This window comes from Ooceraea biroi, chromosome 2 (genome assembly GCF_003672135.1).
Source record: "Ooceraea biroi isolate clonal line C1 chromosome 2, Obir_v5.4, whole genome shotgun sequence".
Classification (NCBI taxonomy): Eukaryota; Metazoa; Arthropoda; class Insecta; order Hymenoptera; family Formicidae; genus Ooceraea; species Ooceraea biroi.
In genome coordinates, this window is record NC_039507.1 from 11,363,887 (window position 1) to 11,386,208 (window position 22,322).

The following is a 22,322-nucleotide window of genomic DNA, read 5'->3' on the forward strand; positions in this document are numbered from 1 at the left end:
TTACGACGATTGGAACCGTACAATCGCCGATGAATCTTCCAACCGAGGACGAGAGCATTTTCGAAACCACGAACGAATCGTTCGCGACGTCCGTTCAATGAGAAGTACAAACGCCAGAGGGTCAAGAAGCGTTGCGGGCTCCATTGGGTCCACTGGGCCAAAAGTACATCGGGGCTGTCATACGTGGTGACAAAGACATAGATAACGTTTACGGAGTTTATTTGAGCAACGATGGAATGAAGTTCGGTTGTAAGCCGTTCGATGTAGACTACGAAGATCACATAATTCTCGACAATGTTCGATACAAAGGTACACCAGGTCTTTACGAGCTGATTTTCAAGAAAATTCTCGATGACATCGTGTACACGGATGACTATTTGGAAAAGTACAGGAGCATGCTGCAGGTGATGAACGCGTATAGACGCGATCACAGCGCGCGAGGTCAGGTAAAGAGTAACAAGGGACACAAGTATAAATACGTAATCGCACCGTTACTAGCAACTGAACCTAAGACGAAATCCGGAAGAGGATTACCCCGCGCTATGACACTGAACGACAATGCGATCGATTACGTGCACTGGGACAATCCCAACGAGCTGGTGGATCGCCTACGATTGCTCAACGCTTCGCGTCAGGCTCGAAACAACTCTCACGACAACGAGATGCTGTCGATCATCGAGGAACTTCGAGAAGCTGGTCTCATAATAAATTGACTCGTGTATCGTCAGGATGACTCAATCCGTCGACGTCATTCGCATCGAACGTGTATCAAACGTGTATAAACGGCTCAACAACGTGGAACGAACGAGTCAAGAACATGGAACGAACGAGAACACAGGTTTTAAGAACGTGGAATGAACGTATATCGAACGTGTATAAACGGCTCAACAACGGTTAACGAACGCCGGTGAACGGGTTAAGAACGTGGAACGAACGAGTCAAGAACGTGTATAAACGGCTCAACAATGGCTAACGAACGTGTTTGAACGTATATCGAACGTGGAACGAATGTGTTTGAACGTATATCGAACGTGGTATGAACTTCGTGAGGCTGATATCATTATAAATTGAACGTACCATTGAGCACGTGAGTCAATCGAGCGGTGTTACTTGTAACGCGAAGATGACGATCAACGAGTCTGAAACGTTATTGCAGACGAGTGATAACATTGCTACGAAATCTAATATGGAGAAGAGCATTGATACTTTAAGAGTTAAACATGAAGAGCTCGAGAAGGAAATCATCGATATGCAGAAAACAATCGCCATGTTAGATTTCTATCGAGACAGTGTTGACTGGAAAATAGACAGAAGAGTCGCTGAATTAAATGAAAAAATAGATAAGTTGGATAAAAGATTCCCTACCGTTTTCAGTACGCTTAGAAGTCATGTGGCAAACATCAACCACGAAACACGGGTAGGCTTCATTGCGGATTTGCAAAACGTTAACACCCGTTTGGATGCATATCAAAAAGAATTCAACGATGGAACACGAAGCATGAAGCATGAGCAAGAAGAGATTAATGCAGCTCAAAAAGATTTAACGATATGATATGGGGTGAGAGAACGGCCATTATGAGATTGTTGAAGAGGCATAAAATGCTATAACGGAGCTCCGATCGAAACATTCGAAAAATTAAATATAAACGCAACAGTGCATTGAAAAACAGCGTCATTACGAACTGATTGGTCGATAGCTCTTCACTCCCTACAATATGGCATTGGTGAAATCTGCTGTCAAAAGTTTCGAAAAGCGTCGACTCGTCAAAGAACTGCATGTACCAGCGAGAAGAAATTTCCCACGAAGACGGGTCATTGTGCGTGGATTTGACGATCTGTAGCAGGCTGACCTCGTTGAGATGCGTCCGTATTCTCATGTCAACAGAGGATACTATTATATACTAACCGTCATCGACGTGCTGAGCAAGTACGCATGGGCCGTGCCGCTCAAGAGCAAAGGTGGAAGCGAGGTAGCTGCTACGATCGCCGGAATAATTCGAGAGAGCAAGAGATATCCAAAAAACTTGCAAACCGACCAGGGAAAGGAATTTTACAATACTGACGTGCAACGACTCATGAGGAAACATAACATCAATCACTACTCCACGTATTCAACCTTGAAAGCTTCGGTCGTCGAGCGATTCAACCGAACGTTAAAGAATAACATGTGAAAGATGTTTACGCTCAACGGAAATTACAAGCGGGTCGACGCGCTACCACGGCTCATTGCGGAGTACAACACCCGAAAACATCGAACGATCGGCATGCGACCCGCCGACGTTACCCCCGCGGACGCTGAGAGACTCTTGAGTACGGTGTACAGTGCGATATAGATAGCGGGTCCAGCCAGGTTCAAAGTGGGCGACTCGGTACGCGTCAGCAAGTACAAGACGGTCTTTGAAAAGGGTTACACACCAAATTGGACCACCGAGGTGGTTAAGATCATCAAAGTGCAACATACCAATCCCGTGACCTATATACTCGAGGATTATCGTGGAAAATCTATCTCTGGAGCGTTCTACGAGCACGAGTTGCATCGCGCGAGGTATCCGGACGTGTATCTCGTGGAGAAAGTACTGCGCAGGAGAGGTGACAAGGTCTACGTGAAGTGGTTGGGATTCGATGGATCGCACAATTCATGGATACACAAGAACAATGCTGTTTAATACATTTATTTCTTCTTCACAAACATATGGATATATAACAATATGATGTATACAACATATGAAAATATAAGAAAATACAATGAAATACAACTCTTTATTATTATTATTATTATTATCCTATGATACATATTTTATTATTCTATGATATATATATTTTATAACGGTACGCGGTAATGTCCCCATGGTAAGGTGTTTGTAGACTTGGGTACGATGTATCGTTTATCGTCATGCGGCCTCAGAGCGATTTTCGTCTCACGAACGGTGTACACGTTATGCAGCTTTGACTGTATACGGGATTGATCTCGAGTCATTTCTATGCGGTTTAGCAGCGCCAAGTATTTTCAAAAAAATTCCGAATAAAAAATTCTCAACAAATCGAACCAATATGTTAATTGCCTTATGCTTCTTTCTTCCTCTCTTGTGAATGTGTGTATTTCGGCGATTGTGTTATGTAAGTTAGTTGTGCATGTTCCCCTCTCTCGTGCGCGCACGCGCGCGTGTGTGGTGAGACATTAGAGTTAAGTATAGAATAAGTGTAATTAACTACATTTGTACATATATTTTATGTATTTCGGCAAGTTGTTGTATAAATTAGAGTCTAAGCAAATTATTGTAATGTTTAGATTATTTAAATACTAAGAGAATTTTGTATTCGGTTTAGCAGCGCCAAGTATTTTCAAAAAACACATTTGTATTGACATATTTATATATGTATATGTATTAAAATATTTATCGTATAAAAATATCTGCTTATTATTATACCCTTTATTTTTCTAATAAAATCTTTAAGGCCGTGTTAAGTACAATCATAAGATGTTTGAAACCAATCACAGAGCCGCATTAGCATCTTAACACATTATTACTTCAGATCATCTGGAAATAAGAACGGACTAGGAGATAAATGCGGACTAGGAGATAATATTACAATATTTATTTGTATGTTGAATGTAATGTAAAACAATATGTGCTCAAAACTGTCCATTACAGAATCATATATTATTAACTGGAAATAGTACTTTAATATCAAAGGCCAGTATTCATAGTCCGTTCTTATTTCCAGACGCGATCTAAAGTAATGTCTTAAGATGCTAATACGGCTGTGTGATTGGTTTCAAATATCTTATAATTGTACTTAATATGGTTTTAAATAAGAATCAACAATGAATATCGGCCAAAGAGTAATAATAAAAAGTAATAGATTTTCTGGTTTGCACAAATACCCAACTAAAGTAATAGATTTTCTGGTTTGCACAAATACCCAACTAAAGTAATAGATTTTCTGGTTTGCATAAATACCTATTGTAGTTGGCGCAATTTGTTAATATCATTAGTTTTGTAGAGTTCTTTTTTGAAAGAACTTCGGGTTTGAAAGATATCATTAGTTTTGTAGAGTTCTTATTGACAGAATTTCGAGTTTGAAAGATATCAGTTTTGTAGAGTTCTTTTTTGAAAGAATTTCAGGTTTGAAAGAACTGCGGGCGCTTATACTTGGCGCTTTTTTTATACCGTTTTTAAAAAGGTAATTTTGTTGTGATTTCACACATTTTGTAGTGTGAAGTATGTTATTCTTTTCTTTTTATTAACGGCATTAATAACATTTATTATCAGCAAAATGATTTGTTAATATCATTAGTTTTGTAGAGTTCTTTTTTGAAAGAACTTCGAGTTTGAAAGTTAACATTACCGCTACGCACTCGAGTATAAATGATTTTATCTGAATTGATTTTGGAAATTCTTGTGTATATATGATGACACACGTTTCATGAAATGTGCGCAACATGTGTGCACGATTAAAAGTGTATCTTCAATCGGAGTTCCTTTATACAGACTCGAATACACACGCTCCAAATATTCTGTGATGTCACATCTATTCCATTCGTTCATAAGGGAATTTATTAATGTCCAACTCCAATCTACCACTACAAGTTTAAAAAGTGGCCATTTTCTTCGGTTCACCTCGGCAAACTGTCGATACCTTTTTAATAATATGCTTATCGATGGAATGTCGTGTTCAGATGTAATCATTTCAGCGATAGGTATTATTGATTCATCCTTTTTCACAACTATGGCGTAATACAAAATCCTTTTGCAAGAAATATTATATGGTTTACGGACTACCGAAACCGTTGCGTCAAAATGAGCTATAAGATAATTAGTATCTATAATATCCAATTGTTCCTGTGAGAACATAATAGCATGTAACGGTAGACCAACATATCGTATATATGGATCCTTATAACGCGAATCTTCTATCCATTGTTGAAATAAATCAGACAAATCACTTGAATTCAGTACTCGATCATTTTGGCAATTATGTTCTGATTTGACTTTTTGATAGGTGGATAGCAGTCTCAAATCTTGCATATGTCCATCTTGTGCGAGTTCCGGATTGATTTGCTTTGCAATTTCACGCTGCATTGTTCTTGGAGGAATGTATTGCAGCTGTTCTTTTACAATTTTACGGACATTTCCTCGTAAAGTACAAAAAATAGTAGGTCCTTCATGTTTTATTTCTTCACATTTTGTACTGGAGATAATAAATGTACATATCCTTTCATCTAGTTTTACGAGAACAAATCTAAACGATATAGGATGACTTTTATACCTACATCGCGCATATGTTACATAGGAATCGAGATTTTTTCGAATTCCACCAAAAAATGCTAAGGGACATGGAAATTTCAACGTATGCAACATAAATTTGCATATTTCAGCGCGTACATTTTCCTTGTTAATACTGGAATCATCGTGCTTTAAAGCAAATGTACACGGAAAGAAAAAAGTAACTGCCGTAGCTAAAAACTGCGTGTGGTAGCTAAATTTCAGTCGTAATATATGAACAACTAACATCTTACCTGTGACACCTATTTTAATTAGTTGAAAATGTTTAGCTGCCTTATATGCAAGACTTGGCTGCAGTACATATTTTAGTTAGCAGTTATCACAACATATGTTGCAGCGATTAGTTGTAGCGTGCACACTACTTGTATATGGAAGACACAATTTTTGCTGTCGTTGCTAATACTTTTGCTGTGGCGATCAAACTGATGCTAAACCCGAAATATGTTCTGCAGCTAAAAGTGTATACAAGATAGCTACATTAATTAGCAATAGCTAGATCAAGTGAATCACTAACTCAATTATTTACCACTGCGCATGCGCAGCGCTGTTCGCGCCGCGTTTGCATGCGGTAGCGAAATAATGTTGTATCTGTGGCATATCGGTTAGTTCCGATAGCTATTTTTATGTTGCTGTACAATATGATCCTTACAGCTATGCATATTTTGCTACTTTCTTTATGTGTTAGGTTAGGTTTCTCATTCATTAGGTGCCACAACAAACCATTTTGCTGTGGTTTCGAAATTTATAGCTACGGCAGCAAACACAGTTTTAGCAAATCATGATTAGCTACGGTAGCAAAATCTTTTCTTTCCGTGTACTTATTTCAATTTCACCGTGATCAACACAGTACTTTTGTCTTATTAATGGTGACTTTAAAGGAGAGAGAACGTTTGAATTACATTCGTCGCTTTCGCTTTCGGATATTTCAGACATGCTGCTATCGACGTCGCTGTTATCAACATTGTTTTCAGAAAAGAGCTGTACATTTTTCTTTATGTGTGATCTCTTAGGCGTTTCACTAATTTCATTACTTACGTTACTTTCCAGTCCATCCTCATCTTCTTCATTTTCTGCGTTAGTAATGTCTGCATGTGTCGAACTTCGAAAAGTATAATTTGAGTTAATTGGATTATCTTCACTGCTTATGATTTCAGCTGAAGTTACTGTTGCGGATTCCATTGGTTCATACGGAATGTTTCCATTATTTTCTTCTTCCAACGTTTTACGTACAATATCTTGTAAGTTGTGCACGTTTTTTTCCACAGACGTGCATATTGCATTCGACTCTTATTGTCACATTTCGTTTTTAATATTTTTGAAATCTAAAAACGAAGTGTTCATAAATTGTTACAATAAAACTTTATAATAGTTATACACAATTTGATTCAAATCACACTTTGCCTTAAATAATATAAAGGCATTGCAGCTTTGAGAAAATTTCGTATCTTTCACATAGTACAAACAAAACACATTGCTAATTGAAAATATGCGAACATAAGAGAACATGAGTGATAGAATCGAGTATCAAAACTCTTCCGCTTACTAGGAGTCTCAGTTTACATAAATTTTATAGAAGAGCAAGTTGGCTAATTGAATTATTTCTGCCGTTTTGTTAACACTACCTTCGATATTTTAAAACTCGCTTGCTCGATTCTGTAATATGTTAGAAAATAGTGAAAATAAGGGATAAGCCAACTTATTTCCTTAGTCAACTTGTCTCAGTTTCCTCCCTATTCATAATCAGCATATTCATATTCTGTCGCCTGTTCTCTACATACTTTCTAATGACTACTAATATGCATATAAACAAACTCTTCTTACCATGTAACATAGAGATCCTTCGCCTCTTCCGTAAAATTTTAAATCTAAAATATTTGATACACTTTGGCATATTGCTTTAGCAATAACCTCAATCGTAGATTGTGAAATATTGCTTTCCTGAAGCATAGTAATACAATGCTTGTAATTGGCTTTAAAAATCAATTATGTTCTGATCTTTTTAAGCGTATAAAGCACACAGTAGTACAGATAAGGAATATCACATCAGTAGAAACAATTGATTGCGCGATTCTGCCAACAGTCCACGTCTAGTTCTTCTTGCAACAAAAACGATTGACAATCGAATGTTCTGTCGGCACTTGTTTCTACCAGTGCCGTACAAGAACTGGCACATTCAACGGAATATATTTTGAAGAAGACGAAGAAGAGGAAAAAGAAAATGGGAGCAAAGACTTTGAATATGAAAATACAATAATAAATGAGAAGAATGAAGGAAGAATCTTCAGCGCATCTCCTTTTTTCAAAAGATATAATTATAAATATGTACACTTAAACGAGAGGATTCAAAGAAGTGATAACATCACTAATAAATATTATAATCCCGAAATTGCGGAATATATTACGAACAAACTTATGCCATTTGTGCCAATGTGGTCGAGCATTTTATTGTCACAACGTGTACCTAACGTAGCCAGATTAAGTAACGCGTATGTAGAAAGTTATTTCAATGTAATAAAGAATGAAGTTCTACAAGGACAGGTAAATTTAAAGATTGGTCGGTTCATTAATAAAATGAAAAACTACAAATGTAGCCTAATTGCCGAAGCGATGATAAACATTCCAATTAAAAGTCGCCAGAAGAAGATTAAACGTCTATGTCCTGAAAGTCCGCTAAATCCGTTTGTTAGAGAGATGTGGCAACGTCGAAAGAAAGCAAAATATAGTTTAATGGAAGGACGTCAACTATCTCAAGTAGCGAATAAATGTGAGTCAGCTTATCATACGCCTGTATGTGGTGTACAAGAAAAACATAGACAAATTCTCATGCAACAAAGTAACAACTCAACGCACAATCGTGCTTTGAATAATGGTTTATTTCTAGACATCGAATATTATATGCAAGACACAGAATGTAATATAACTATTGGTCGTTATTTCGAAGACAGGAATACGCCAATACTATCTGATAAAGAATTCAATTTATTTTCGGAACAGTTCAAAACGCTAAAGTCAGAACAATGGATTGATGGGACAATCATAGATTGCTTTGTTATTTCTCAAATAACTTGCTGGAAAAATATTGTATACGTGCCAACGGATCATACGTCCTTTATATTAGGCGATTATTGCGATAAGAAACCACATGAAAAATGGCTAATGTATAATATAACAGAGGAGATACACGGAAAGATATTATTACCATATTTATATCAGTCGCACTGGAGATTATTAGTGGTCGACATCGACGAAAGAACCATTGCAATATTGGATCCTTACAAACATGGTAAAGATGATAAAAGGGCGGAAGAATCATTCACGAGATTTCTAGAAGCTTGTCCCAACACATCTTTAAACACACTAAAAAATATTAATTTCAAGCGAAAGAAAATTTGTAATCGTCCATTTCAAAAAGCTAGCGATGGAAATAACTGCGGAGTATACGTTTTGCATTACATAAAATGCATTGCAGAAGGTCAGCATTTTGGTACATCATTAGAACCGACAATTCTTCGAAGAGAAATTGCGGAAACTTTGCTAAACACGTCTTGTAGCATGAAAGATACATGTCTGTTCTGTTTTAATAAAAAAAAAAGGAATTTAGTTATGTGTAGTTTATGTAGGCGCTGGGCATATCCACAGTGCATTGGAAAAACTGGTACAGAAAAAAGCATTGAGGAATGGGCACATCCGAATATTACATACATCTGCACTTTATGTAAATTAAGCACAAGAAACTGGATGACGAATAAATAAAATATGTACAACAAATTAAACGAATAAATATGCTTCTTATTTGTCCTGCTTTCACTTTCTTAACACTTTCGGTGCTGCATACTTTAAAAGAGTGTGTCGCATACGCGCGGAATACTTTGTTCCTGATACACCTCCGCGCTGAATACTTTTCACATGTCGCGTACACTTCAAGATATCCTTAAATATATTGCACTTATAACAGCTATCAATTTGTGACATTTCCTCTGCAAATAATATATATGAGTTGTAAAACATGTTCTTGTTAAATCTGTCATTTGATGAAAAGAAAGAAATAAGTTTGAGGGAGGCGTACTACCTGTCAAAGTAACGCACTGTACAATAATTTCAAGCGTCTCAACCTTGTGACCTCTTGTTAACCAAACATTGTTATGTGTCGTTTGTGTTAAATAATGATTGTAACACTCATCACTGTGTGCGAATACCGACGATTTTCATGCCAAATAGTGACTCAAATACAACGATTACAAAATAATATGTGAAAATGCATGAAACAATCTTCTTACCTCAACCACGTTAACTGTTCTTTCACGTGCTGCAATCTCAAATAAAATAAATTCTGTTGTATCAAGTCAGGATTTTCTGTATACTACAAAAGAAAAATGTACTAAATACATTCTGTAGAGTATTAATTCTGTAATTGTAGCTTGAAAAAAATATATGTCTGTAATTACTGTACAATTATATATAAATTCTACTTATCAAATATCCTACATGCTTCTTCTTCTTGCAAGATAGTTAAATTTCTCTTTTCAGTCAGAAAAGAGAACGATCAGTTTTCGCGGAGAACGGAAGTCTTCCGAGACCTCATTTCTTACAAACTATTTTTTTTCTACTTCCCTACATTCTGCCGAGTACAAAAGTGCCGTCGGTTTTTGGCACAAGCCACTGTAGCTACCCGCACGAATTTAAAGGTTTCAATATTTGTAATTGTTTTCTCTTTCTGTTTGTTTATTTACGTTAATATTGTTAATTTTCATTCAGTTTTCGGTTTGTTGCATATGTTTGGTCGTTTACTGAGATGTGGCTGCAAAAAAAATTATTTTTAATTTCCGCTCCATGATTGGTCCAAACTTCAACCACATATATATTATTATAAATCGATAAATGTTTATTCAATTTCAACTTACAGAAACTTCCATGGGCATTTCATTGCGGAACATGGAAGCAGTTGAACAACAGCAGTACCGCAAGGCAATTCATGACTTAACTAAATTATTATTGTACAGGTAATTATGGAGTTAATATTAAATTTAAGGCTCCTGGGTAGTCACCGCAGACATGTTGAATTATGACGTCAGAGGCGAGAAATGACACGCTGAGAATTCTTGCGTGCCATTGCCAAATAAAAAGATATTCGCATAAAACAACACTTTAGATCGCTTTAGCATACTTCTAAAATAGTCCGGAAACTAACCTTTTTTGTTAACAGTTAATCAATAGCCGTAAAATGCCTGTAATATGAAAATAGTCTTGCACATGCACAGCCATTTTCGCATGACCAAGTCTCATATCACAGTTATTTTACGACTATTGACTGTTAACAGAAAAAGTTAGTTTCTGGACTATTTTAGAAGTATGCGAAAGCGATCATAAGTGTTGTTTTATGCGAATATCTTTTTATTTAGAAATGGCACGCAAGAATTCTCAGCGTGTCATTTCTCACCTCTGACGACATAATTCAACATGGCCGCCAAAGTATACGGAAACTCGTAGTGTCGTAATAGTTACACAACAAAAGTACCTTTTTTAAAAAAGGTACAAAACAGCGTCAAGTATACGCGCCCGAAGTTCTTTCAAAAAAGAACTCTACAAAACTAATGATATCAACAAATTGCGCCAACTACAATGGGTATTTATGCAAACCAGAATATCTATTACTTTTTATTATTACTCTTTGGCCGATATTCATTGTTGATTCTTATTTAAGACCATCTTAAGTACATTAATAAGATATTTGAATTGATACGAATAAATATTTTAATACATATACATATATAAATATGTCAATACAAATGTGTTTTTTGAAAATACTTGGTGCTGCTAAACCGAATAAAAAATTCTCAACACATCGAACCAATATATTAATTGCCTTAGGCTGAAGTCACATGGCACGTATTTTCTGCGTAACGCGTAACCGCGTAACCAATCAAATCTTTGCCTGCAGAAGCTGATATCCAAATGAAACAATGTGATTGGTTACGCGGTTACGCGTTACGCAAAAAATACGTGCCATGTGACTTCAGCCTTATTCTCTTTCTTTCTCTCTTGTGAATGTGTGTGTGTGTGTGTATTTCGGCGATTGTGTTATGTAAGTTAGGTGTGTGTGTGTGTGTGCCCCTCTCTCGTGCGCGCGCGTACGCGTGTGTGTAAGACATTAGAGTTAAGTATAGAATAAGTGTAATTAACTACATTTGTACATTTCGGCAAGTTGTTGTGTAAATTAGAGTCTAAGCAAATTATTGTAATGTTTAGATTATTTAAATACTAAGAGAATTTTTTATTCGGTTTAGCAGCGCCAAGTATTTTCAAAAAACACATTTGTATTGACATATTTATATATGTATATGTATTAAAATATTTATTCGTATCAATTCAAATATCTTATGAATGTACTTAAGATGGTCTTGAATAAGAATCAACAATGAATATCGGCCAGAGTAATAATAAAAAGTAATAGATTTTCTGGTTTGCATAAATACCCATTGTAGTTGGCGCAATTTGTTGATATCATTAGTTTTGTAGAGTTCTTTTTTGAAAGAACTTCGGGCGCGTATACTTGGCGCTTTTTTGTACCTTTTTTAAAAAAGGTAATTTTGTTGTGATTTCACACATTTTGTAGTGTGAAGTATTCTTTTTTATACTATATGAGGATTTGCATAACACGAAACATTATCTGTATTTTGTAAACCATGTAAACCCCAAGCAATATTTTGCCGTGATATTTGATTTTGACAATTCTCTTGAAGCAATTACTTTTGACAATGCCCATGGAACATCTTTCACTTTGCGATAGCGTTCTTTTGTAACAATAATTTACAATGAGATTTTAAGGCATAAAACTTAAAATTTAGGCTCGATTGCACCTTTGTGTTTTTATAAAGGGCATATAAAAAAGAGACGAAGAGTGAATTAAGAGTGAATATTCTCAATTATAAGCTTTATATATATATATATAAGCCAAATACCACTTACTCACTCACTGACTCATCAACGTGCAGCCCGAACCACTGCACCCATCGACTTGAAATTTTAAGGGTATATTCCTACTATTACGTAGGTGCTCACTAAGGCTGGGTTTTCCGAAATTCCACCCCTAACGGGTGAGAAGGGGTAAAATGTGTTTTTATTTAATTCTACACATAATATCGCGGGCGAAGCCCGCGTGATGGGGGATGCTAGTAATAAATATTCTAAATATTTTACTATTTTAATTTTTTAATTATATCGATATTTTAACAAATGGCAAAGTTAGCTATTGTTTATTTAAACAAATGGTAATAACTGTTAAAAGTTCAACTACAAACGGAACAACTAGAAACGATTCTGAAAATGATAGCGCAAGCGGATTCGCGATATCTTAACACATGGCAGTTAGCTATTTTTTATTTAAACAAATGTTAATAACTTTTAACAGTTCAACTACAAACGAAACAACTAGAAACGATTCTGAAAAAGACAGCGCAAGCGGATTCGCGATATCTTAACAAATGGCAGTTAGCTATTTTTTATTTAAACAAATGGTAATAACTTTTAAAAGTTCAACTACAAACGAAACAACTAGAAACGATTCTGAAAAAGACAGCGCAAGCGGATTCGCGATATCTTAACAAATGGCAAAGTTAGCTATTTTTTATTTAAACAAATGTTAATAACTTTTGACTAGTCAACTATAAACGAAACAACTAGAAACGATTTTGAAAAAGACAGCGCAAGCGGATTCGCGATATCTTAACAAATGGCAAAGGTAGCTATTTTTCATTTAAACAAATGTTAATTAATACCTTTTGAACAGTTCAACTACAAACAAAACGAAACTACAAACGATTGTCAAAAAGTCAGCGCAATCAGATTCGCGATATCTCAATCACACAGATATACCGACTTTTTTTTTATTGTATAAAAAGAGAGGGCCTTGGCATCGCCATCCGGCCAGCGGTTACAATATATCATAGATCTTATATACCTGGATAGGCCTTGTTAATGAAAATCGGGGACCGAGATGCCAGAGCGAGAGAGCAATATATTTTCTGTCCTTCTATTGGAAAAGGAAAGACTGCGCAAGCGCGGAGGCGCAGGAACGTAATATCTGATGAAGCATTAGAAATATAATCAAATGATATATTAAAGATTATAAATAAACAAGTATAATAAAAAATCAAGCGGCAAGGGCTTTTACGGCTATTAAACAAACAGATAATTATAAAACTTCAGAATTAAGGAAATTGAAAGTGGAATACCTGGAGATATTTTATAGGGATGTAAGAAGGAAGGAGTTATTTTTCCGGGAAAAGGAAACAAGAGAAGATATAAAAATTAATGTATGATTGAGAAAAGAAGTAATAGCAAATATCATTAGCATGTTATTTAGTAGTATAATATAAACAATATTAATATAATATAAATACTATTTCTAACTTATAGTATCTATAAACTTATAGTAGTACTTTTACATCAAACTTTGTGGGATGATTTTACAAGGAATCAGTCATGAGAAAATAAAATTAATTTAGTTAATTTTTTACGTATTTTATTTGGCTTTTCGTTATTTTCACGTGCTATGTGATGAAATCTTATGTCTATGTAAGTAGAAACAATAAGATTTATGAGCTGATTTCTGTGATTACAATAAAAATCTTGGCCCTGAGAGTGACCTGTAATAATTTCAGTGAAAACAACTTTATTAACTGAATTTTTTACTTTACTTATTCTAAATCCGACTGTAGCACAAAGCAAATACATATCCTTTATATGCGTCTGAATATTTTCAATTACTTTTATCACATTTTTAACCAATATCTGCCGCATATTTTACATCTTATCGTCATTTTATCGATAAATGAATAAATCACTTTTATAGGTTACATTCATGACACATACGTGAAACCGAACTGTTGGCCAGTTTTAATACATCATTTCGCGCATGCGTTTCGTATACTGTAAAGTGAAGAATGGACGATGAATGGACAAGTTCTCACTCTTTCTCTCTACAGGGAAAGGCCTATCCAGGTATATAAGATCTATGCAATATATGGACTTACAGTATCGACCGAAAACTACAGCTGGTCTCGCGCTAAAACTACGACATAGCTGAGACCATGGTGGAAGAATACAAGGTGTGCTCATTTATGAGACGAATTTCGTACCGTTCTGCGCAGATTCCAGATGCCGCCATTTTTGTTCAGATCATATATATATCGCCCAGACAGCACACAGATATCCTAAAGATATCCATCAGATGTCCTTCAAGGATATTGAGGATATCCATAGACCATCCGTTTTACGTCCTTTGGACATGTTATGGATGTCCATAGTATATCTGTTTATGAAATTGGTGTACATGTTTTACGTCCTAAATACGTCCATAGGACATCCACTGGACATCCTGGGACGTGATAAAGGCCCAGGTAGCAAGCACAGAAGACGACATTCTGAGACGTTAAAAAGACGTAACTTCGTAACCTGTTTTTACCTTTTAGTAACGTCTTAATGACGTTTTAATAACATCATAACGCGAAATAAAAGATAAAATCGAAATTATATACCAAATTATTATTTTATTTTAAACAAGATTTATTTTGCAACGTGTACATATAAATTGTTATACAGTTATAATGTACCATTGAAAATGTACCATACTGAAAGAGTATTCGATTTTTGTTAATTAAAATTTCCACTTACCTCACACGGGATTTGAACCTGCGTCGTTGAGCTTCACAGTCCTCGTTCTAGTCCACTACGCTATCGAGTATATTTAATAAGCGCCTTTTAAATTCTGCTCTTAGTGTGTTAAAGAACACTTATGTACGAACTTAAAAAGTCAAAAATATACATACAAATAAAATATTCTTAAACTTCATTTTATGTCTAATAAAATATTATAAAGAAAAGAACTAAAGATTACCTCTAAATTCGTCGATAATTCTTAGAGAACCAATCAAAAACCATAAAGCGTTTTACCATCAATAATAATTGTGAATAAATATTTGCTGCGCGTTTTACTGATTATAAAAATGGAAGTTGAATTTCTTCATCTCAAAGTTTGATTTATCAAATAATCCTCGTGTGTGTGTGTGTATGTGTGTGTGTGTGTGTGTGTGTGTGTGTGTGTGTGTGTGTGTGTCTGAATAATTTATTTGCATATAGCATGCACAGAAAAAGATCGGAATTACATGCAGATGGCGTTGACATAGCGCATACAGGGAGCAAGTACAAATAAGAATAGCATATGGATATACAAACATGTCCATTTTAGGATAGTCCTGCAATGTTCACAAATGTATATCCTATGGATATCTGTATAAGGTTCACAGATATCCCGACAAGAAATGGACACAAAACGGATGTCCATAGGATATCCTGTGCTGTCTGGGCGCGGTAAAGCAAGTATAGGTTTGTGATAGTTTGCGATTGTGAATCTCCAGTGAATCTCTCTTGAGTACCACAATGAGTACATGTTCTGTAAAAACATGCAAAAACGACACTCGAAAATCAAATAATATTCAGTTTTTTCTGTTTCCGAAAAACAAAGAATTATTATTAAAATGAGAAGCAGCGTGTGGAAAAGAAAATGTTAATATGAAAAATGGTATGTATAAAATCAATAAATCCTTGCTTAATTATGAGAATAGAATTGATAATCATAAATTTACTCATATAACGAAACTAATATATTTTATACATAGGACGCATCTGTTCTGTTCACTTTGATGCAACGGCATACAAAGACCCCTCATGGATGCAACCACTGTTAGGTTATACAACGCCGAAGAAGCGTAAATTGAAATCTCATGCAGTCCCCACGCAGAATTTAGATTCAACTAGTGAAGATGTACAAGTAGCATCTTCATCAGTCAAGAGTGAATATTATTATATACTGTTTTATTTCAAATATAAATTTCCAATTAAGCTTATACAATATATTAATTACTTGTTTATCCTTTCAGGATTTCATGAATTTAAGGTAATACCAAGTGTAACATCTACTACAATACAACCTGAAGACCAAATGGAGGCTTCGACTTCAAGATATTCACCACATTTTGGTACTAATTTAATTTACAAATATGATTATCATTTGTATTTTGTTTACGCTTTCATAACATGTCGTTTTACATTATCGAGCAATGTAAATCTAATATATTTTATAATTATTTTATAAATCATCTTTAATCCCTCACGGAAAAGAACTATTGCATTTCTAATAGTAACTATTGAACGCTAATAGTTTTAAGCAGTAATCACTATTATAATGATTAGTGTTGCATTAGTAAGAAGTAGTGTCCACTATACAGTTTTTAACTATTGACTAGTGGGAATCATTGGAATGTGATATACACTACTAGTATACCAATTATTTAATAATGTGAACTAATGCGAACTAATAATGCGAACTAATGATACGAACTAATAGTGTACAGAAGTTTGCAATATTAACCAATAGTGAACATTATTTCTTCTAGTGTTCAACAGTCTATATTCTTGTGTATATATTGTTGTTTATCACTGCCGAATAGTATTATTATTGTTAGGTATTATAATATATATCTTAGTGGAAATATTATACTCATTAAATGTATACTGAATTGTATATTGTAATCAGTACACAGGGCCGCATTTACCATAAGACGCATCAGGCGCAAGCTGGGGCCTCACTCCCTATGGGGCCACATTTTAAAACCTTACCTTCTCACAAATAAAAACCAACTTAGTTATATAGTTGCAATGTTGCAAAATAAAATATTTATTTTTAAATATTAAATTCATAATATAAAATCTAGAGGCTGCTGAAAAATAGGTTCTATCGCGTAGCCGTACCCAATCGAAGTATTAACTTCGTTTTATGTAACAGATATAATGAACCGCGATCTTTTGTCAGTTTCGCGGCACGTCCATTTAACATATGCTATATAGCAGTGCCGGGATTTAGTTGCACATTTCTGGCCGATTTCGTTGTCAACTCCCACTGTTCCCCTCTTGCCGCGCGTATCTTAGAAACGAGGTGCCGGACGCTAATAAACAAGATACATGCCGCTAAATTATTAACTCATTTTCAGTGTTGAAACGAATAAAAAATTATTTAAGAAGTAACTTACACCAAAATAAAACAAGTGACCTGTCGTTATTATGCATTGAATCAGATGTAATGGCTCGATTAATTATGATGACATTGTAGATATATTTGCTAAAACCAAAGCCAGAAAAACAAACTTTTAATTATTAATTTTGTTTAATTTAAATTTGAACTGATTAATTTTATACTTTGTTAAATGCAATTATATGTATACTCAATTGTGCTATGTTAGTTTTCTTTTATTAAAAAAGTTATTATGGAAATGTCAACTTTTATTTTCAATAAACTACATATGACTTTAATTAACTGAAATAGACTTGTTCTTTGAGGCCTCATAATGATGTTGCGCCTAGGGCCTCTAAAAGTATAAATGCGGCCCTGTCAGTACATATCTTAACAAAGTCGTGTTATATCTTAAAAAATTCGCGAACGCGTCCAGAAACATCGTCTTGTTAAATCTGCATTGAAGAGTGTTACACAATCTGATTATTTCTCAAGTATGTAAAATCCTATTTATCGCTATATGCAAGTTTAACTGATTGTTCTTTAATTCTTATATTTTATTCATTATTTAGTTGAAACTGTAGATAAACCTTCAAATCTTTCTAGTTTTCGAGAATCTATAGAGATTCAAATACTGAGAATGATTTATATGAATAAATAAATAATTTTATCTTCTTTTACATGCCACAAATTTAACATTATTACAAATAATATTTCTTACTGTCACAAATTTAATCGAAACGGCGAAGAATGATACGTTACACTACTGTGAGATAACGTTAAGAGCACATTGTCGTATAAGTAGTATATAACAAGAATTTAAAACGCGCTCATCAGATATACTCGATAGCGTAGTGGACTAGGATGAGGACTGCGGCGCTCAACGACTGAGGTTCGAATCCCTTGTAAGAAGAAAATTTTAAGTAACAAAATTTGTAGAGTATACATATATTATATCAAATAGCAAAGCTCAGGAGTGAATATAATAAAAGTGTATTAATTGATAAATAGGTGAAAATTAATTTTTTTAATGTGACTACTAGTGCAGACTTACTAGTGCAGACTACTAGTGCGAATTTCAACAGTGCGCGAAATTACTAATGTAATGTGCACTAATAGTTTTCAATAGTTGTAATTTCAGTAGTTACTATAAGTTATTTTCCGTGAGGGATATTATATAATCTAGTTTTGATACGTTTATTAATATCGAATACGTTTGTTACATTGCAGATAAAGCTGATAGAATGTCTGCGAAATCAGAATCCTATCACGAAATAAAAAAATTAAAAAGAAAATGTACAAAGTCGGAGTTACTCATCAGGACTTTACAGCACCACGGTTCTGCTATTTGTAAGGAGCCATGGATTTTTAAAACATTAGCGTCAGAAATTATGCAATTACAAGACAAAAATTGCCTAGTAATACCAAACAAGGTATTATTATGTTTAATTCGCACAAGAACATACATATGTCCGTGTTCGAGAATTAAATAAACAATTAAAAAATGATGCGTATACAAGAAAAAAGAAAAAATGAGAAAAATTACTAATACTAAAAAATGAATGTGTTTATTTATTATGTAATTATGTTGCATATGTATATCTACATGTGTTATAAATATTAATATATTTTTAAAAACTTATTTAGTCTCCAACATTTTTCTTTCCTCTCAGTGTTGAATATACATAAACCTATATTTATTATGCATAAACATGAAAACAAAATCAATTTTTATTGTACAATTTTTATTGTACAATAATGATATAACCTCGAATTCAACTTGCCGTGACAAGATGGCGGTATCTGGCTTCAATGTCTCATTGGCTGTTACAAAAAGATGCGTATGAGCACACCTGGTATTCTTCCACCATGGCTGAGACCTCACGCGCTCCGCGGCAAACCCTGCCAGTTGTACCAACAAAGCCCGCCGCCCGGCACGCAGGATCCCAACTCACCGCCTCCATGAAAAAGGACACTAGATTTCCACGCATGTGCGGCGCATGCCGCGCGACCACGAATCCCACTTCAAGCCACCTTCGCTCAACGTTCGATCTTTCGACATGCATGAACATCCCGATAACGGTCATCGTACCGCATACCCAACCGCGGGAAAGACAGACGGCATACCACGAATTGCTCGAAAAAGCGTTCTCCGTCACCTGACGAATAAGCCACTCCACGATATGCCCCCTGTCTCCTCCTCTACTTGCGCTCTATGTTCTATAACGGAAGCTTTTTGCAACGACGATGAGTTGGGACTATTGCAGCGCTCCACGTTTTCTACCTCGCCAGATATACCGACAGCATGAGATCGGCGTTGCTGCCACCTATCGGAGCAAAACTGTACTGTACAAACGACTATGACAATAATGATAATGACGACGTTTCTTAATCGAAAATTTGCCAATTTCAGACTTTGCATCGCAATATCTCCGCTCGTAGGGCACGTAGGAGAAAAATGAAACACTTTTATTACATAATTCGACCCAAGCTATCCATTGAGCCTAGTCTGAACTTGATCCGTTCAGCGGTTATTGAGATCTAATAATCTGAGTGTCTGCGAAAGCGTCGCTTCGCGTAAAGAGTCACGGTGCGGTCTCGCTGTGCGTATACTTGGCACGAGACACTACCGTGTCTCTTGATAAAACACTTATTGTTAAACAAAAAGTACATTTATCTTTTTATATGTATTTCAAATATATATATTTTCATGATCAAATTATATGTATAGAATGTTCCGTCCGTGGTATATTAACGATAGACTATTTTGGTTCTCGTCGAAATATAAACAGCAAACTAAATGTTTGAAAGTATTACATGGTTTCACAGAAAAAGTGAGTACAAATAATATTACACATAATTATGAGAGTTCTTGAGAAAATTACACAATCTTTTCCAGCAAGATATTAAAACTTATATAATTAACATAATATATGTTTTAATGATAATTAACATAATATATGTTTGAAAATTTCAATGTTGCCGATAACCTCCTAACGAACGCATATTTTTACAACAGATCATTTCTTGTAGATTATTGCGGAAAGGAAACGATATCACGAATCCACTGGTGGACGATATCTAAATTTTGAAAATGAGGCAGAAGATAATGATACGATAGGAAGTACGTATAGAATAAACGCAATAATTCCGTTATCATATTAATAAACTTTTGATTAGAGCGTCTTCCATTTGTTTTATTTGTTTAAGGCCGAAAGAAGCGCCTTGCCATGTTGGATCTCATGATAGCAGCGTCCAATAATAACCAAATGAGCGATTCGGACATCAGAGAAGAAGTTGACACCTTCATGTTCGAAGTAAACGCTTTCATCTCATTTATGTTTTTCGGAAAATATTACAAGATATGAGGAATAAATGAACAGGCAGATTAAAATAAGCAAAAATTGTTACAACTACGTCTCATACTTTTAAATAATTATTCCTTAGAAAATTGTAATTTCTTTTTAATTAAAAAAACTAAGCGATGCTAAGAAGTTCTATGTGAAGTTCTTTAAACATAGAGATATAATACATGTGGATTTCTAGTTATTTAATTAATTATTTCTCGTAAATTAATTCTGTTTTCATCACAGAAGTATCTGTGACTATAACATGACAAATGATGATAATAGACTTTAAAAAGCATGATTTTGTCTCAACATATATATATATATATATATATATATATAATTATAGGGTCACGATACCGTATCAATGGCTCTCACTTCACTATATTACTATTAACCGAACATAAGGATGTGCAGGTATTTTTTATAATGAAATACCGAATTAAGATAAATACAATTAATTTAATTCAACTGTTTCATTTACTTAACTTTCACATTTAAGTGAAATTGTTGTATAGTATAGAAATACATAGTATATAGTTATAGAATAGTATACATATAATTGTGTTTTTTACCTTAATAGTTAACTATACGAATAATCATATGATTCAAAATTCATCTGAAATATGAAAATCTGTTGGAAATTATTTAGTTTAACGGAGCAACCTCGGATGACCTTGACCTTGATATATATTATAGAGGTCACCCTCCTGAGTGACCTTCAAAAGATTTTAGCCGTCGCTCATTGTTTATTAAAAAGTTATTAACAAAAGAAGTTTAATGATTTTGCACGAATTTTCAACTGTCCACGCGAAGCAAGGTCTTGAGTTTGACATATATTACAAAATCACCTTCCCGAATAACCCGCACTAGGTTTCACCCGTCGCTCGTTGTTTGTTAAAAAGTTATTAACAAAAAAGTTTAATGAATAGAGCATAATTTTACGATATCATATACGTTTACGTAAGAGTATATTTGATGGAATTTTACCTTTAATCAGAAATAGGTTTGGGTTAGGTTATATTTTCCGAAACTGGAGCCCCGGACCCATACGCTCGTTTTCAGCCCGCTTCGCCGGAGGGCGGGGGGGGGAGGGGCTTTGCCCCTCCCCCGCCGGAGCCGGTGTTACAGATTTCACCGTACAGATTTTGATCACCTGGTACACGGCACGGATTCTGGCGGGAGGAGGGCGAAGCCCCTTCCCCTCGCCCTCCCGCAAAGCGGGCTGAAAAACGAGCGTATATGTGTCCAGGGTCCAGTTTCGGAAAATATAACCTAACCTAACCTAATCAGGTTAGATTAGATCAGGTTAGGTTAAATCACTTTCCTTCCTTCGTTCATATTCGTCGTTTATGTCTTTCAATATTCAAAATAACTACTATATTTTCGAAACTTCTTTTGTTAATAACTTTTTAATAAACAATGAGCGACGGCTAAACCTTTTGAAGGTCACTCAGGAGGGTGACCGTGACAACATATGTCAAGGTCAAGGTCATTCGAGGTTGCTCCGTTAATCTAAATAATTACCAATCTGTTTTATGTAGGATCGCGTCAGAAATGAAGTCAATGCTGTAATGGAAGAAAACGGTTGGAAAACTGACTATGACAGCGTTACAGAAT

The 22,322-nt window shown here is 34.9% G+C and overlaps 2 protein-coding genes across 3 annotated transcripts in view; both read left to right on the forward strand.

Annotated features, from left to right (window-relative positions):
• The first annotated feature begins 13,163 nt into the window (after positions 1-13,163).
• LOC113563635 lies at positions 13,164-18,881 on the forward strand. 2 transcript variants are annotated; one of them, XM_026975477.1, is made up of 5 exons: positions 13,164-15,671; positions 15,811-15,867; positions 15,965-16,138; positions 16,226-16,324; positions 18,586-18,881. In XM_026975477.1, exons 2-5 carry the CDS (start codon positions 15,858-15,860, stop codon positions 18,846-18,848), a joined length of 546 nt encoding a protein of 181 aa, XP_026831278.1. In that variant the 5' UTR covers positions 13,164-15,671; positions 15,811-15,857; the 3' UTR covers positions 18,849-18,881. The 2 variants fall into 2 exon arrangements, with proteins under 2 accessions (XP_026831278.1, XP_026831277.1); XM_026975476.1 differs by having other exon boundaries at positions 13,164-15,867.
• A 1,206-nt stretch (positions 18,882-20,087) lies between these two features.
• The window catches only part of LOC105283407 (cytochrome P450 4C1), a 4,400-nt gene continuing 2,165 nt past the window's right edge, over positions 20,088-22,322 (forward strand). The window contains 5 exon segments of the mRNA XM_026975606.1: positions 20,088-20,189; positions 20,389-20,479; positions 20,566-20,672; positions 21,052-21,076; positions 21,079-21,119. Of these exon segments, the coding sequence (XP_026831407.1) occupies positions 20,088-20,189; positions 20,389-20,479; positions 20,566-20,672; positions 21,052-21,076; positions 21,079-21,119 (366 nt within the window).

Excerpts from the sequence above, each read along its gene's own strand:
- LOC113563635 (XM_026975476.1), top strand. Across the intron at positions 16,139-16,225 it reads AGCATCTTCATCAGTCAAGA|GATTTCATGAATTTAAGGTA; the intron begins GTGAATATTATT and ends TTATCCTTTCAG. Across the intron at positions 16,325-18,585 it reads AAGATATTCACCACATTTTG|ATAAAGCTGATAGAATGTCT; the intron begins GTACTAATTTAA and ends GTTACATTGCAG.